The sequence below is a fragment of the Trachurus japonicus genome, chromosome 12, assembly GCF_045865225.1.
Source record: "Trachurus japonicus isolate A0001 chromosome 12, Traja_1.0".
NCBI classification, from domain to species: domain Eukaryota; kingdom Metazoa; phylum Chordata; class Actinopteri; order Carangiformes; family Carangidae; genus Trachurus; species Trachurus japonicus.
In genome coordinates, this window is record NC_140918.1 from 27,357,014 (window position 1) to 27,376,610 (window position 19,597).

Consider the following 19,597-nt stretch of genomic DNA (forward strand, 5'->3'; position numbering starts at 1 on the left):
GGTGGTGATAGTAGTGATAATAGTGATAAAGTGGTGGTGATAGTAGTGATAATAGTAGTGATAGTAGTGATAGTGATAATAGTGATAAAGTGGTGGTGATAGTAGTGATAGTAGTGATAATAGTAGTGATAGTAGTAATAGTAGTGATAGTAGTAGTGGTGGTGATAGTAGTGATAATAGTGATAAAGTGGTGGTGATAGTAGTGATAGTAGTGATAATAGTAGTGATAGTAGTAATAGTAGTGATAGTAGTAGTGGTGGTGATAGTAGTGATAATAGTGATAAAGTGGTGGTGATAGTAGTGATAGTAGTAATAGTAGTGATAGTAGTAGTGGTGGTGATAGTAGTGAATGATAGTAGTGATAGTGGTGATAATAGTGATAAAGTGGTGGTGATAGTAGTGATAGTGATAATAGTGATAATAGTAGCCGTGGTGATAGTGATAGGAACAGTTGTTGTTGTTGTTGTTGTTGTTGAACTCATTCTGAACATTAAGATCAGTTTCTCTGAAGGTTTGATGCTCTGTCCAAACTCAATGAGTCCAGGGTTTCCGCTACATGTAATTGATCGTGGCGCACCGCCACGGCAAAATAAAAGCCGCCACACCTTCAGAAGGATGATTTTTTTTTTTTTTTTTTAATGTTAAAACAATGTAAAGCAGGTTTTCCACTAGAGGTTGCACAGACTAGTCCCCTGCTCCACAATGACGTTTTGAGCTTGACGTCGACTAGTCGCTGATCATGTAACAGTAGGCTACAAGAGTAGCGGCTTGAAACAACAGCTGTGTGCGCTGAATGAAAAAAATACCAGCGCAGTCAAGCTGGATAGAACGAGCGCGTACCAGACAGGAAGTCGGGCACAGAAAAGGCGAGAGAATCCGGTCAATTTTCAAAATAAAATAAATGATGATTAAGTTTGCTTGTCCGTCTATAAGTATTTGTCAGTTGCGTCTGCACACAAAACACATCCATAGGCTACATACAGCGCTAGAGACAGACCTGTGTGTGTGGAAAACCGACTAGCCTACAGACGGGTCGATGTTTGACCGGCGTGGAGAGAGAGAGCAGGAGAAACTGCCGGCAATTAAAAAAAAAAAAAAAAAAACTCCGCTCATATCGACAGCTTTACGTCGCGCACAACAACAACAACAGCAGCAACCAACCAGGAAAAACAAAAACTGTGAGTAAAACTGTGACTGAGCAGGACTGTGATGGTGACGAGGCCTGTGTGTCGTTTTCCTCCCTAATTGTTTAATGAACAGTAGCTACAGTATTTTCTTTTGCACCTGTAGCCTATATGTTACAAAAAAACAAACTGATTTACAGCTTGTTGTTTATAAAGCTGCTGTTCTGTGGACTAATTTCTGTGCATGAGCTGTCAGTCAGTGAAACAGATTGTTGCAGAGCATTTCCCTCCTCCTGGGATTTTAGTTATGATGGGAAAAACATGAATGATGTCATCAGCGACTAGTCGACGATCCGGTCGCGCGCACCCCCCCCCCCGTCGATCAGCCCACCCTCGCCGCCACTCTTTAAAAAAATCCTGGCGGAAACACTGGAGTCTGTTAGATTTTGTGCAATGTGTGCAGCCATACACTAGAAGCAGACAAGTCCATGTCTGTCTCCCTGTCCCTCCGCTCCAGCTGCCATACAGGACAACATTAAACCCTTTTGTAAGTTTTGTTGTCTGTGCTATGGGCTGGTTGCCTATCAACAGCATGATGCAAAGCTCTCTGCTGCCTTTGAGCAACACACACAGCTTTTTGCTGCAGTTACTGGGGAAATGAATAGGCCTACTGTACATCGCAGCTGAGGCAGGAAGAGGGCGTTACAGTAATTAAACAATAATTAACCATGATTCACAGAGGAAATATCTGATATTGGAGTACACTGGAAAAACTAGAGCTGTCTTTACTGGCCTGACTGTCATAAATAAGTTTTAAATAATATTAGGAGGATCAAAGGAGTTATTTGAGAGCTTGGAGAGTAAATATTCATTGCAACAATCCCAATTCTTTTGATTCCTACAAATTTGTCATTATGTAATCAAGAATATGCAAACCTCTAGCCATCCTTCTTGGAAAAACTACTTATTCCACCTTTGCCAAAAAGATTTATTTCTTGTTTGTATGAAACCTTTGATGTAAACTCAAACTGTTCCACTGATCTTATACGAAGGGAGTGGCAAATTGATCTGCAATGTCAGATAGAAGAGGATACTTGGACAACAATTATACAAAATACCTTCACTAATCTGAGTCGTAATAATGACAGAGAGAGACCATTTAAAATAGGTTACACAGTCTCCATTATACAGCTTTGATAAGAGGCAGGCTTGGTCTCAGCTCCTCTAACTGTAACAAATGTGACAGAGAAATTGCTACGTACGCACATACAGTATGTTTGGGGTAAATTGTAACAGTGAGATTAAAAACTAAAAAAACTGAGACCAAACCAAAAAAAACATGCATCTATCAGTTTATTGTGCATGTTCCAACACTAAAGCATCTTTCTGTGATTCAATATGAACAAAAATCACTGATGGCTAAATGAAGAACAGTGACAGCGGTGTGGATCCTAACATTAGAAAACTGTCTTAAAGAACATATTCTGATAATACCAGTGAATGGCGAACATGTATGAATGGAATCCTTCAGCCGGAGGTTAGAAGCAGTGAATAATCCATGTATAATTCCAGGAAAGGGAAAAGTTGCTACAACCATCCCCACCCCTGTCAGTCACTGTAAGACTGCCTGTACCAGCATGGTGGTTTGAAATAAACGTTGATGAAATGACTCATATTTTACCTAAGAACCTGCTATTTCATCTCATACAAGTTACCTGATCCTAACTTCAACGGTATCGATACTCGGCAAAATTTAGATATGGTGCAAAATATTGATTTCTGACTTATAAAAATGTTTTTTGGCTGTAAAACCAACATACTTCTCCATACAGCCATGCAAATGCACATGCAATGTCAGTGAGTGAGTGGGTATACACATGATATTGATCACATAACTCTAATGTTATCCTGTCTTATCCAAGTGATGCTGTTACAACCACCCCCGGTCTCCCCTATTATAGCATAGAAGACTCTGGTGTGTCTATGTATGTTTATATGTAATGTAATCCATGTAAAGTTGTGCCTGCTATTTTATATGTATGTATAACCTCAAAGTAGCTTACACAACAGGAAAAATGTATGGTACGCTACTACACAAATTGCATCCAGAGGTAAATACGTGTATTGATTGAACCTAAATAAAAATAAACAAATAAATGTTGCCCAATCACCATGATGGCGATGATCTCGTTGTTTGCTTTGCTACAATGACAATTAAAGCATTCTATTCTATTCTATTCTATTCTATTCTATTCAATGACTTGTGGTAAATAAATAAGTACTGAAGTGTGTAACTGTGAAGCTGGATAAAGAAGACAGATGAAAGTCACTATGGGACATCTCCTCCATCCTCCTCCCTCTGCTGCTGGTAAAACTGCGGGAGGTTATCTAAATCCAGTGCATGATGTCTGTAAATCACATGATTTTTTCCTACTTCTTGGCGTTTCAATTGGTCTTTTGGGATGTGCACTTATTCATTTCACAATGATGATGACAAATACTGTATCAGCACAAGTATCAAGTTCTCTGGCTGGTATCCAGGCAGCAAAACCAACAGAGGCGTCATCCCAACCCCAGATCTTTACTTAACACGAACTGGGGTGGGTCTCTCTGACAAAGACAGGGCCGCATCCCAGGATTCACCCAAAAGCCTCTGACGGGGGCGTTTTAGGTCAAATTTGACCTTTGCCTCTTGTTTTCCAGCCTGATCAACAACATGTTGTCAGCAGCAGCCATCCCTCCATGCACCACACATGTGGAGCCAGTGATGCTGAGTGTGCAGCTTGTTGACAACAAGCACAGGGAGGGGTGGGGTCTTTTCAAGTCCTGGATCTGAGGTGTGATCCAGGGTCAAGCCCCTTACCCCTCCATGTTTAACACCGCAACGCTTGATCTTTAATCCAGATTTCCATCACAACAAACTCCACTTTGTCATCACAGGGAGGGTAAGTTACCTGTTCCCCGAGGTCTGACTGATGCAGACAATCACCAAGTCATCTGACCAGATGACTTGGTGATTGTTTTACAGTCCAGTGATGATTATCAAAATACTCCAGTATCTGCTTCATCTGAAACTTCAGGTTCAGTCTCTGAGCTACACCTCACAGTGACGGGAGGAGGAAACCCTCTGTTCACTGATGCGGGACTCTGTTATCTTAACTGTTTAGCAATACTGCATACTCATCATTCATCACACGGAGCCTCGTGCTGCTGTAGCCTACCGTCAGATTAAAAGCCGGTTACTTGCCTCTGTGTGGCTCGCGGGCGCAGAGCAGGTCGGTGCAGGGCGCCTCCCGGTCTCGGTCTGTCCGCGACTCCGTGTGTGTATGTGTGCGTCAGTGTGTCACATGTCAGAGCCCGGCTCTCCCTGTGGTCCCACCCAATCACTGGACGACCGCAACCCCCCCCCGGACACAGCGCTGTCTCTGCCCGCTCCAGCTGCAGCGGTCTCAGTGATGCAACGCACTACTATAGGCTACGTCACCGAGGAAATTCTACAATTACTGTAATACTATGAATAGTCTGCTTTATAATGATGCAATGAAAGTAACTTACTGTCTCATACTGTATGATTGACTGATGATGACTCAACTGTGTGGGCTGCACTCCTGCTTACCTGCTTCTGTAACATATAGCCCAAGGGTCTGATGGATAAGGGGGCACACATAGAATAGAATAGAATAGAATAGAATAGAATAGAATGTGGAAATGTGGAAATGTAAAATGTATAGTCCCGTACTTCGAAAAGTACCATAGATAAAGAGAATAAACACCACTCATCCATCACAACACACTGAGGACATCTCAAAGCATCCATCATGCTATAAACATCCATGTAGACCAAATACAATACAATCAAAAAAGCAACAAACAATAAACAAGTCCATACCTCACATATCACACTATTAAAGGGATAGTTCAACATTTTGGCAAATTGGCCCATAGCCTAATCCCTGTAGTTTTAGCAGTAGGTTCGTTACCTTTAATTGCCGGTGCAAGCTGTTTTTAGAACGGCGGAGCAGAGCCGCAAGCTGCTCAGAGCTATGCTACTGTATGGAGGCTAATGGGATTTCTTGGTTTCCCTCATCAAACTCATCAAATACACAATCCAAAAACTTAAAACACTCTTGTGGACAAGTTGTGACCTGCACATTCACCACACTGAGATAATAACAGAACGTTACGAGACAGAGTTGTTTTTGAGGCAAATGCAGAGACTGCTTGCTGAAAAACTGCCCTTGACAGGAACGCATCAGCTGTTTTGCATGAATTTACTTTGAAAACAACTCTGTCTAGTATCTCATTATCTATGTCTATTGTTTGTTGAAAAATGGGTTTGCAGCCACACTGTACAATACACAGGTGGACAACAACTAGATAACATGTCACAGTGGGAAAAAGAACCTTATGAAAACTGTGTTTTTAAACGACTGGACAATAAAGTCTTCTTATCTCATCTTATATATTAACATGTGATAGTGTATAGATGTTGGTAATGGTTAGGTGAAGGTTTGCCACCATGAGACACCTGGTACTCATGGGACATGCTGAGCTTGGTCATCTTGTTATCTCATTCATAAGAATTTCATTCAAAAGATGTTTACATAAAGTATATTTTAAGATTTTTTTAATAAAATCATCTTCAAAGACACAATTGAGAACAGTCTTTTGTAAAGCTGTGAGATGCCAGTGACGGGAACCTTTATGTTGTTGCCCTCGGACCACGTTGTCTATGACTATCTGAGTCTGAAATGAAATAAATAGTAAAGTACAGTGAGGAATCGTTTGGCCTCTGTGTTGTTATGTTCTTATTTGCACTATTCGGGTATCATGGGACTTCTCCAGCTTCCAGCTTTTCTTTTCAGTTCATCAAAACTAAAGCAAATGCTACCTTGAGTAAACAAGACGTGACAGCCAATTTGTGAGGCCTGTCAAACCAGCCCCCTTTGTGTTGATTTAGTTCTGCCCAACACAAACAAACACAGCTAAGTGTATGAGTGAAAACATTCATATGACAACCTCAACCTCCTGTCTTTCCAGCACAAACCTCTCTGGAGGAAAGTCTGGCTGCAGCTGGTGTAAAAATGGAGTAGTTTCCTCTGACCACAGACTTTCACCACATTGTTCTCTTGAACCAATCAGATGCTCATCATGTTAATGTTCTCAGACTTTGGACCTCCGGTTACCTCTCCTGCTGTGGTTTCACCAAGATTAAGACAAAAACTCCTGAACCAGTTTACACCGGACATTGGATGGGTCATGGACCGGTGAAAAACCCATGACATACAGTATAACCCCCTAACTCTACAATGACCTCTGGCTCTTGATGTAAAAATTCTAATATATTGATGGAGGTTGAGCTCCAACCCTAACCCTATGAGCTTGTGAGATTTGGTGCTGATCCAAATATCACCTGGCAGTGGCGTCGTTAAGCCCATTTTAGGGGGTCTGAAGCCTGTTGCAGATTAGACAGTAACACCAGTCTTCATTCTGACACTTCTGTTGTAATCTCACAGATTTTAGATTTCTTTTGAGACCAAGACTATTTACACATTCCTTGTTAGTTGTAAAGATATAATTTCTCAGTCTTTGTTGGCTGTTTGTGAAATGTTGTGCTTGAGCACTACGTTTGCTCACATCCTGTGTGTCCCCTGAGGGCTAAGCCCCCCTGTCCTTCAAACCTAGAGACGCCCCTGGATATAGGTCTAGAAGTTCTTTTTGTTGTTGTCTTTACCATAGAGAGACAAGAATGTGGGGAGAGAGACTGGGGGAATGACATGCAGGACAGATCAACAGAGTCAGGATTTGATCTGACGACTACTGCATTGGTCATTGCCAACATGAGGCATGCTCTTAACCACTTGTCCGCTGAGCACCCCAGGTCAGGTACAGTCTTGTCCCAGTGCACCACAAGCTCTCCACAAACAACCACGACACTAAAACCTCTGCAGGTCCACGTCCAGCTGGTGGATTCATTTGATTAGTAGCATGAGGGCTGAAGTGGTGACAGAGGAGCCCCTCGCCTGACACCGGCCTGTTGAAGAGACCATCCTGTTCCACACTACACATGAAGGTGTGTGGAGAGAAGAACAAACAAGAGAGACAACAAGCAGGGGTTTGTCTTCATCCTGTCCTGCTGTTTGGACTAGAGAACAGATAAGGTTACAGGATGAGGACACGACCTTTACCAGCAGGAGGATGAGGTGTCCTGACCGGTCTGATCATCCCTCACTAACTTGAAGCACGCAACAGCTGCCCCTGAAGAGTGAAACATCTGTCTCAGCTCCTCCAGGGGCCTTTAAATCGCCCCTATGGGACAACTATGTTGGACAACTCATCCCCTGGTATAGTTACTATTTCCATGATTTGTAATATTACACTGACTACAGCTGTCAGATCTACTCCACTGTACAACCATGAGACAAATAAAACATCTGGATTTAATCAACAAAGTCATGTTTTTCTACTTGAACGTTTTATTGACGAAGAGGGGAAAAAAAGCACGAGCTCCAACAATTTACATCATCTACACACACGACTCCTGTACAGTATATCACAGTATTTACACTTTGTGCTGCTTTAGTCCCTCCCACCACATTAATCCTGTCAATCACCTGACACTGTCACCTTCCCAGGGGGGTTGTATAAAATCCAAACACATCCACACAAATTCACAAGATCGGATGTTCAGAGTGCAGATGTGACACCAGTGATGCATTATGGGTTGTTTAAAGCCTTGTCAGGTTAACGAGGTTTCCCAGGTCAGTTTAGCTGTGTCCCAACTCAGGCGCGTTGAGTGATTCCATGAAGCTCAAACTAAAATTTTCACTTCTTACCCCTACGTAAAAACACAGCTCCTGTTGGTTAGCACCGTCAACATCAGATAATTGTCAGGGTTTTTCCACTCTTGGGTTTAAAGCAGATATCATCGGCACGGCCGTTTCGGCTAATGCTGTGTTCAAGGCAGGCTTTTGAAACCGTAAGTTACAGCTTCAAGTCACAACTACGACTTGGTAGCGTTCCAGGTAACCCGTAGCTCGTGTTTTTACCGTCCTGTTGTCTGTGAAAGTTCCCTATAACGGCCACTCGTAACTTCCGACCCGTGAACTCGTACCAGATCGAACTGGTATGACTTCACAGGAAGGAAAAACACAAAGTACGAGTTTCCTTGAACGCACCATGAGTTAGCAGCCCCCGCCCTTGTCAGGCATCAATTGGTCCTCGTGCTACGTCACCACATTCACGCGCATCCCTTGGCTGCACACACAGCCCTTCATGCCGTTCTCTCCCCTCATTGGATAACACTTGTATCCCACAAGGAAAATTTTCTCCTCGGGTTACAGCAGAGCAGAGTGACGGAGAGACTCGTGTTTAGGCTGAAATACTTCATGTAAGTGATTGCTGACGGAAAATAGGACTATTTAGGACTTATATTAACAAAAACATTCCACTGATATCTGCTTTAACAGTTGAACCACTGCTGAACTTTGCTGCCATGATCTCATAACTATTATATAATGAATCATGGGATATCTTTTTGTCTTTCCTATTCCTGGACTATAAAGGATCCAATGGATCCTCAGCATCCTGTGTGGCCATGGGGGGGAAAAAATGACAAATTTTTGACTCCAAACTGAAAGTTGGGATGTAGCTGAGGTGTTTTTGGGGGTGTTTTTTTTCAAAGGTTAAGCAGCTATTTTAACTCGTGTCCTGTGTTTTGGGGGAAAAAATATCCTGATGAGTCAAAATGAGTGGAACACATCAGCATCAGCCCACGTCTTTACTGCAAATTTGAACCACAGGGCTGAATCATGTGTCAAAGGGCCAAAGAGGACTGGACAGTGTGGGAGCTCACATGTTTAGTGATTAATAAACAGACCGAGAGGAGATTTACATTCTGTGATCAGGTTTGGTCCTGGCGTCTCCAGCAGCTCCTCTGTCCCTCCTGGAGAAACTGTGATTATTTAATGGTTAACATCATTATTGTGTTTTTATTGTTTCAAATGAGATATCTGCACGTTTCCTCCCCAACTCCACATCTGGTCGGCAGAATTCACCTGTGTGTCCCGCTCTGTGTGTGATAACACAACACACAAACAGCATCAGTATATAAGAGTTTGACACTAAACTAAGTTAAATGGTTAGATGATATAGTATAAACATTGGTCTGTTGTTGATCTAGTGTCTGTGCCTGTCACGGGGAGAATTAAAGGACCTCCTTCTACATGCTCCTGGATCTGCAGGTCCAACAGGTGTTTCTGCTGTTTACAGTACTTGCTGTTATTTACAGTAACTAGAGTGTAGTTCATGAGCTCTGCAGTGGCGCCCCGCGTAGGTGTGTGATGAGTCCTGGTGAGGGGAAATGTCTTATTAAAAACTAATCATCATAAACCATCTCATAAAAAACGAACGGACTGGACTGAAACGATTAAAACCCTATGACGATATTCCATGTTAAAACAGACTCAAGACATCTGGAGGGAGAGAGGAGCTGATGGAGATGCCTTCATCTCCAGCTGCCGGCCGGTACAGAGGGAAAATCTGAAGATATTAGATCGGCCAAAATAATTTGGCTCCACTTGAGCCCGCCCCGGTCCATTTACTGTATTTATCTGTTCAGATGAGATCCTAATGAGTTACATAGAGGCCAACCATCTGACACACTGTGTTGCAATTCACAACACTTTGTTGTAACATTATAATGGAGTGGTTTAAAGTCACATTGTTATTATTTCTGGCTATCCCATAATTGTTAAAGGGGAATTGCCGTTTTTTACAATCTGGACCTTATTTCTAGCATAAAATACGATCATTTACTCACCCAGATAACTTTGGTGTCATTACAAGTCGTTCCAACGAAATTAGCTCCAGCCGAGAGCCACGTACAGCGGGGAAAATAAGTATTGAACACGTCAACATTTTTCTCAGAAAATATATTTCTAATAGAGCTATTGACATGAAATTTTCACCAGATGTCGGCATCAACCCAAGTAATGCACACATACAAAGAAATCCGAACATTAATGTCCATAAATTAAGTTATGTGTAATAAAGTGAAATGACACAGGGAATAAGTATTGAACACATGAAGAAAAGGAGGGGCAAAAAGGTATGGAAAGCCAAGAAAGCAGCTGGAGTTTGTCAGTATTTAGAATGTAATCCTGTCTCCTATCAGTGCAAAGTAATATCTGCTGGTTTAGTCCTGATTGATGCCTTTTAAAAAGGCTTCTCACCACCAAGGTGTCAGACAATAAGTATTGCATGATAGGTAATAGTAAAGAGCTATCTAAGAGCTGTCTAAAGACCTACGCAACCAAAGATTTCAGACAGAAGAGTCAAAACAATAATCAGAAGGGTTCCCTAACAGTCCAGGACCACTGGTGGAGAGCTTCAGAAAGACCTGGAATCAGCAGGTACAGTTGTTTCAAAGAAAACAATAAGTAATGCACTCAACCGCCATGGCCTCCATGTCTTGCATGGTGTGCGTGCATGGAGGCCATGGACTCAGAGGGGAATAGCACTATCATATCATGACAAAATATTGGTGAAATGAACGAGTTTCGCGGGAGATAATGTGTTATTTAGAGGATGCATTCCGCTGCCCTGTAGACTCACATTATATGGATATACGCGCCTCTCGGCTGGATCTAATTTCGTCAGAACAACTTGTAATGACACCAAAGTTATCTGGGTGAGTAAATGATCGTATTTTATGCTAGAAATAAGGTCCAGATTGTAAAAAACAGCAATTCCCCTTTAACGTCTGAGTCCCCATGCCAATTTTTTATATGACCTGAACACCGGCCCAGGCAGGGGGATCCTGGCACGACTTGGCCTCACCTACATCAGGTGCAATGACATGATGCAGCTGACAGACGATGGAGATGAGGCTGCACAGTCATCGGCCACTATCAGAGCTGAACTTCTGCATTCAGTGTCCTGCAACTTGTAGACTCTTTTATCTTTTGTGTATGAATGGACTCAGTTGTTCAGTCTGTTGAAATAAAACCAAACATTACTCATCTAGAACAAAGTTATTTTTTCCCCGTGGGCTACCAGCCGATCAATCAGCTATTTCCTGCTCCAAATCGTTATTCTATCGGCCTTTAAAAATCCACTATCAGTCGCCCTCTAGTTCAGACTGTCTATTATATATGAAACTGATATGAAAGTCATCTGCTGACAAGTTTATTAGACACTATGTGTGAATTCCTCTCTGTGACAATTTTCAAGATGTGTTTTGGTCTGAAGAACCAGATAATCCCAGTTAGTGCAGTTTGGTCCACGCTGTGTGTTCTTTATGCTGCCACTTGGGGGCGCCAACGACAAAGGTTTAAGATACAGAAGTTGATTTCTACTGATGGACTGTAACTGAACTGAAAATAAAACCCAAGAGTGGCGTAAACATCTGTTTTACTTCGTAAGTATGAACGTTGTTGTTCAGGGGCCGTCTTCAGAGAACAGAGGGGGGGGTTTTGTCTGTGGGGCCCCAGAGACGGTCCAGCATCAGAGTTCATTGAATCTACAGCAGTCACTCCAACATCCTGACGTCAGTCCGCTTTCTTTGGCTTACGGCTTTTCCACATGATGACAGCGGTGAAGGCTCCTGTGGAGAGGATGAGTGAGGATGAGATCAACGCCCCTGTTCTATCTCAAATCCGCATGTAGATACCGTGGGGTCCAATATACAAGTTGAACATGTGAGTAAGTGTGTGTGTGTGTGTGTGTGTGTGTGGGCAGAGTAGGGCCACTCACCAATACACAGCAGCAGTATTACTGCAGCGATGCCGGGCAGGATGACTGAATATTCCCGAGGTAGAAAATACTTGTGTAGCACATGATCGCTGTCGACAAAGGGCTGGAAAAGGACAAAATATCACATCATGTATTCAATATCAAAACAGTTTAATACACTTAATACATATAATACATTTTAGTTAATTAGAACTAAATTCCAATAGACCAAGTTGTGAGCAGCAAGACCATTACTGCATTCAGAGCCAGTACTCATAATACTGTAATCATGTGGCTTGATATTTACATTATTCCTCCTTTTATATAAAATCTATACTATATTTAATTGAAACAAAGTCTGGATTGAACATGTAAGAACACTTTAATGTTCTGAATCTCACTCCCACTGCTGACTCTGGTGCAACCATGTTTTTCAGATGGTTACACAAGCAGAGACTTTTGTTAAGTATCTTAAAGTTGTTGAATTACATCACATAAGCCAAAGTGGGAGAGACATTGTCGGTGGGGGAAAAAAAGATGTCACTGCAGCAGTGGTCTTGACTGGTCTTGAGAAAAAATATTGAGTCAATATTGAGACAAGACCCAGACCTTGAAAATGTGGTCAAATCAAATATATTTAGCAGTGTAAACAATGATATAATAACAATAAGAGAACATATCATTATGTCAACAGAGCTCTGCTGCAGTGGTTTAATGTTATACTAGGACAAGAGTTGATGCAAGTGTTACGCTGCTGCCACCTGCTGCTGTTTAATAAACTGTCCCAGCAGAGAGGGTTTAGACTAGAGGACACACTTTAAAGTCAGTCCAGTGTCATTTTTGTTAATTACCAGAACCAACAATGACCATTAAAATAAATGCAAACAGCAGGAGGTATAGACGACAATTCATGACCTGCTTAATACGCCTGTAAAACATTTCCCCTGGGGATTAAGAATTGACATTTATAAGAGTTATATACACAAGTTATACACTGTAGCATGGTTTCAATGATTTCAATGGTTGATTTTGCACAAGAAGAATGAAATAAGGGTACTGTATGATCACAAAGATGGATAACATGCAGCGTAGGGAGAGGCAATAAAATCAGAGAGCTTATATAAAGCCTCCACTCAGGGCAACTTTTAGAATATCATAAAATTTAAAGAAAAGCACAAATGACAAAGAAAAACATATCCATATAAACACTTAAAAATGTTAAAGTAATAATTAAGCCCATACATATAGCCTAGTACTTATGACAATTACTGTAAAGAAGGTGGAAAATATGAATATAACTTTTCATTATTTCTCACAGTGTCGTTTGTTTTTTAACTTATGGTGATTCAGATTGAAGTTAGAAATAACTGGAAACCAATACTGCAAAAGTTACAGGTGAGCTATTACATATTTCTTACAGCACATTTTCACATCTCAATTAAAGGGTTAGTTCTGGTTTGTGACATGGGGTTGTGTGAGGTAGTCACACTGTAGATTCTGATCAGTCCCAGTCAGGCTGTGTGTTGCTGTGCAGCTGTCCATGGGAATAAATGTCCACTGGAACAAGATAAACTCTATTTAACCCTTGTGTTATGTTCACATTTTGGACCCTTTGGAACTGTTCGGGTCAAATTGACCCGGAACATTATTGTTGGTTTTAAAAGAAATATAGAACTAAATATTTACGTAAAAAAACTCCAACATATATCTTCTTTATCTCAGTTCCAAACAATATAGATAACATACATGAATCATGTTTGCAATTAATCTCTGCTAGATCACATTTAACAATGGAAGTGTCATTCGTTTTTTGTGATAAAGTTATAATGTATGTAAAAAATCCACTATAGTAAAGCCTTGGGTAGCATAAATCATGTTTATCTACATGTACATTGTGTGTGTGTCTGTGTCCATGTGTGTGTCTCTGTGTGTGCGTGTTTGTGTGTCTGTGTCTGTAAGTGTGTGTGTGCGTGTGTTTGTGTGTCTGTGTCCATGTGTGTGTCTCTGTGTGTGCGTGTTTGTGTGTCTGTGTCCATGTAAGTGTGTGTGTGTCTCTGTGTGTGCGTGTGTTTGTGTGTCTGTGTCCATGTGTGTGTCTCTGTGTGTGCGTGTTTGTGTGTCTGTGTCTATGTAAGTGTGTGTGTGTGTCTCTGTGTGTGCGTGTGTTTGTGTGTCTGTGTGTGTCTATGTCCATGTAAGTTTGTGTGTTTTTGTGTCTCTGCGTGTGCGTGTGTCTGTGTCCATGTAAGTGTGTGTGTGTCTCTGTGTGTGCGTGTGTTTGTGTGTGTGTCTGTGCGTGTTTGTGTGTGTCTGTGTCCATGTAAGTGTGTGTGTGTGTCTCTGTGTGTGCTTGCGTGTGTGTGTGTTTGTGTGTCTGTGTCCATGTAAGTGTGTGTGTCTCTGTGTGTCTGTGCGTGCGTTTGTGTGTCTGTGTCCATGTAAGTGTGTGTGTGTGTGTGTCTCTGTGTGTCTGTGTGTGCGTTTGTGTGTGCGTGTCCATGTAAGTGTGTGTTTGTGTGTGTCTGTGTCCATGTAAGTGCGTGTGTGTCCATGTGTTTGTGTGTGTCTGTGTCCATGTAAGTGTGTGTGTGTGTCTCTGTGTGTGCTTGCATGTGTTTGTGTGTCTGTGTCCATGTAAGTGTGTGTGTGTCTCTGTGTGTTTGTGTGTGTGTCTGTGTCCATGTAAGTGTGTGTGTGTGTGTGTGTGTGTGTGTGTGTGTGTGTGTGTGTGTGTGTGTGTGTGTGTGTGTGTGTGTGTGTCTCTGCCTGTCTGTCAGTCAATGTATTTCATCCGGGTCAAATTGACCCGAACATCCTATGAAGGACATAAATGCGTAGGGGTATTGTAGCATATCATGTCAATATTTTTTTTTTCTTTCACACGTTCTTCACATAAAATAAGCCAAGGCCATGGATTTTCAGGTCAAAAAGTCATATCCTTGTATATATTTTCTTTTAGTAAAAATTTGAAACGGGTCAATTTGACCCGAACACCACATAAGGGTTAAATGTTTGCTTCATGAAGAATATTTTCATCAGTTTATCTTCCTATCAAAGCTTGATCAAGCACTTTTCCTGGACACTACATTTTTCCATCAGCTTAACTACAGGATATATATGCAAACATGCCGTGCACTGTATCACACTGACGTTTCCGTATTCACCTATATAATCAGGTCGCACAACACCATTACACTCTTTAATATGGATTAGCAGCGCTCTCTGGTGAATCCAGCATAGACAATGTAAATAAGGTTTCAAACAATTTACTTTAAAGCAGGTATTTACTCTTCACTGCACGCCCTGCTGAAAATCATTCATTCAGAAGTGTTTGTATTGTATTAAACTAAACTTGTAAGTTACTGTGACACACACGAGAAGCTACATGAAGCTAACTGTCCCGAGGATTAGCTACAGTAGCCATGTGTTAGCTTCATTATCGGGACAAAGAGTCTCAACCTTTAACGAAGTTGCTCACGTCTGGTTTAACTACAACTATAAAGGCTTTTATTCTTATTTCACTTGCTTAATGTTTATCCGTTTATCTTTCTTACCATTTCTGTTTCTGACGTGTACTGTTGTTGACTGACACTTCCTGCTTCTTCTTCTCCTTTGTTGTATAAAATGTGGCTCACCAGCTCCATCATGGCGCTCTGCTGCCCCCACAGCTCAGCTCCAGCAGTGCACCCAGGCTTTTAGTAGGAGCCATAGATATACACCAGTGGTTCCCAACCTTTTTCTTAAGGGACCCATATTTTTACCATTGAAAACTTTGGTGACCCCCTGCTGTATATTATGTATTTAATGTTTTAAAACTGTTGATATTCAATCATCTATTGATATAGGCCTATCGGAGTTGATGAGCTTTCAGGACATTCTTCACTTTGACCTCACAGTGAAGTCAGATCTGGGGTTATATTCATGTAACATAACTTAAGTGTTTGGGGTGATAAGTGAGATGCTGGTTTTGGTAACTTGTAAAGAAGCATGCTGAACATAGTGTAGCATGCTAGCCAGTATCAGCCAATGCTAAACTGAAATATTGTGTTTGTATTTTTTTATTAATTCAATCACTCAGCTCATCGCTACAGATGATGGCATTCCCTGCATAACTTTATAGGATGATCAGCAGTTTTATTCTTTTTTTGCTGCTAGCTTAGCTTTTTGATCAATTTTAAATGTATTAACTTATGTAACCAAAAATACTATTATCAGTAGTATTTGTTGTGACTGATATTGCCCTGCTGTATATTATGTATTTAATGTTTTAAAACTGTTGATATTCAATCATCTATTGATATAGGCCTATAATTTATTTGTTTATCTATTTAAATACAAGAATAAATGTTTAATGTGGCCCTTGAATTTAGTTGATTTTGTCACATATATGAATCAAATGCTTAGCCTACTCATTTATTTAACATTTTAATTACATTAAAATTATTAAACCCCTTAAAATCAAGAGGACTTCACGACCCCCCCCTGGATCTTTGGCGCCCCCTTGGGGGGTCCCGCCCCCCAGGTTGGGAACCACTGATATACACTACAGTATATACTGACTTGTGAATATTAGGCTAGGCTACATTAAAAAATATATGTATTTCATCTGTATAAAGTAATTATGTTTTCTATAAAAGCAACACATAGTAAATGAACGAAATTATTAAATGATAGCCCATCAAATTAATGTTTGTTCAGTGATCATCATAGTGTCTGGAATTAAAAACTTCACCTTTTAAAATGTATTTTCCATACTGCACAGTGATAGAACAGTAAACCTATCTATTGTTATCAGTGTTTATACGATTCAGTTTCTGTTAATGTGTGGTGCATCAGCTGCTATGTGTGTAGATCAATACATGCATGTACAGTAGAATGATTCCAAGCTTTATACCACTTTATTTGGTTCGTTTATGCTAATCAAACTTTATTGCTCCTCAACACTGGTGTTGTTTACATACAGATATAGAACAGATCATTTGTTGATGTGACTCTTACTTGTGTTTACCAGCAGTTACAGTTACAATACATTAAGAAAAATAATCAGATTTTCCAAGAGTTACATTTAAAAAGAAAACAAATGCAGGACTAATTTAGACAGAACAATATGTAACATACAGTTTATTAAACACATTAATGCTGTGTTTTATATGAATATTCTTTTTTATTATTCTCATAATTTCACAGGTATTGGTCCCTTTTAATTTGAATTTAATAAATTACAAAAGTCAGAATGGGTTTCATTCTCTCTCAGTACCACAACCACTAATGCAGCTTATTCCCAATGTAATAATGCAACTCACAACAACTCACTTTCATTCACTAAAATAATCAGTAAAGAAAAATCCCACCCACCACATGCATAAAAAGCATTCAGTTGTATAATGACGTAATAATATCACAGGCTACACACAGTCAAGTGCAAAAGAAAAGAATAAGTAAAGAACAAATCACAGTTGCAGACGATTCACCAACATGGTTCCCCTTACTGCAATGACCACACCCTCCACTGTAAATAATACAACTGTTTATACTTCCCCATCTCACCCTAACACATTAGCTTAAACATATAGCTCTGTATAAATCTGCAGACCAGCCTGCTGGTCTGGAAGGAAAATAGACTGGAGGGATAAATGTGCAACAAGTGTTTCTGTGGAAGTCTTTATGTTGCACATGAACAAAGGCAGAGCCCATGAAGACAAAAACACAGAGAACTACAGTATCAGGGCTTTTTCTCTAGTGTGGGCAGCAGGAGAAAACTCTGCTGGACTAATTACCCAGTTTCCTGCACACTCTGAAGGCATCATGTAGCCAGTTTTAACCAGGGATTAAAGAGCCAGAGTGAAGATAAAAAAAGAAGCTTTCCATGCATACTTGCACAGCTGAAGCACACACACATACCGGCATACAAACACACTAACATACACAAAAACTGCAGATACACAGACACTTTAGTCCGATGGGGGTGAGGAACTATTGTGTACTGTTGGTCCTGGTACAACAGCAGCTTTGTGCTGCTGCAGCTCAGGGACTGACCTCACTACGCTACAGTCAACCACCTACAGTGTCACTGTCCGCTCTGTGCACAGGGACAGTTCTCAGAGTGGACACAGGCCACTCAGCTGTGATATGAAAAGAAGTTGTGAACAGTTTGTCTCGTTAATCCCCTGTGAGCGACAGTTGACACACTATTGCAGCAACTTTACAAATGAGCGACTGCCTACAACTACAAAGTGCATTTAGTTCTGTTTTAGGTGTAATCCATTAATCTGAGCCTCTTCGTCTGAGTTGGCTAAATGAAGATGTTTGACTGACTTAAATAAATATATTTATTTTGACTATTTGGTCCAGTAGCAATCAGCTGATTATCAGTCATTGATCCATCTGCCAATAAGATCTTGCAAATAAGTGAATCAACAGTAAAATCTTTCTAAAAATAAATGGTGAATAGCTACAGAGCCAGGGGCAGACTGTACAATACACCTTAAGAGCCTTTTTTAATCAGAGTTAAGGTTTTCTCAAAATACAATCTGATGCACAAAACACCTTTAAAGGGATAGTTCAACATTTTGGCAAATTGGCCCATTGCCATAATCCCTATAGTTTTAGGAGTAGGTTTGTTACCTTTAATTGTCGGTGCTATTTTTAGGAGCAGAGCCGCGAGCTGCTCAGAGCTAAAAGGCTAATGGGATTTCTTGGTTTCCCTCATCAAACTCATCAAATACACAATCCAACAACTCCAAAATGCTCTCGTGGACAAGTTGTGACCTGCACATTCACCACGCTATGAGATAATAACGGAACGTTGCAAGACGGAGTTGTTTGCGAGGCAAATGCAGACACTGCTTGCCGAAAAATTGCCCCCGATGGGGACGCGCATCAGTGGTTTTGCATGAATTAACAACTCCGTCTCGCGTGGTGAATACGCAGGTCACAACTTGTCCCCCAGAGCGTTTTGGAGTTGTTGGATTGTGTATTTGATGAGGGAAACCAAGAAATTCCATTAGCCTCCGTAGTGTAGCTCTGAGCAGCTCGCAGCTCTGCTCCGCCGTTCTAAAAATAGCTTGCACCGACAATTAAAGGTAACGAACCTTCTCATAAAACTATAGGGATTATGGCAATGGGCCAATTTGCCAAAATGTTGAACTATCATTACTTTGGTCATCAGTGACCAAAGTAAACACAAAACTTAAGGAACCTTCACTGCAACATGACAACAGTTTGGTGATAGATCAGAAAATGAGCACATCCTAAAAGGAGTGACAGAACCCAATGGACACAGTTAACAGGTATCACATGCTAATACCAGAAAGCATGCAGTCTCCATGGACAGTGAAACATTAGCACTGAGGTATCTCTTTTATTGCTGTAAATTACTTAACTTCTCTCCTTAGTCCTTACTAAAGGACAAAACTTAAGGTGTTTTGTGCAACTGGCCCCTGGACATCACAAGTGCTAACGGCAGCAAACACACTGTCCTCAGGTTGAGATTCATAGAGTTATAGGACTTTGTAAGTGCAGGGAGTGGATGGTTACATACGGCCAGCCGTATGAACACAGGATGTTGTCTCATAAGAGCGTTTTGTCTCAGAGTGATGAGAAATGTGAAAAAAAGTAGATACAATAAAATAGACAATAAAAATAAAAATAAAGAAAATTTCAACTGTTATTTTAGAAAACTGTGCCGTCTCAATTTCCTTTTAGTGGTTTCTAAGGATCGTCTCCACAGAGTACATGTG

At 40.9% G+C, this 19,597-nt stretch overlaps 1 protein-coding gene across 1 annotated transcript; it reads right to left on the reverse strand.

Annotated features, from left to right (window-relative positions):
- Positions 1-11,392: 11,392 nt before the first annotated feature.
- On the reverse strand, positions 11,393-12,135 carry dpm2 (dolichyl-phosphate mannosyltransferase subunit 2, regulatory). The gene is given in 2 exon segments (XM_085794070.1): positions 11,393-11,730; positions 11,880-12,135. Coding segments are annotated over 2 exon segments (312 nt in total). The 3' UTR covers positions 11,393-11,674.
- Positions 12,136-19,597: the final 7,462 nt, after the last annotated feature.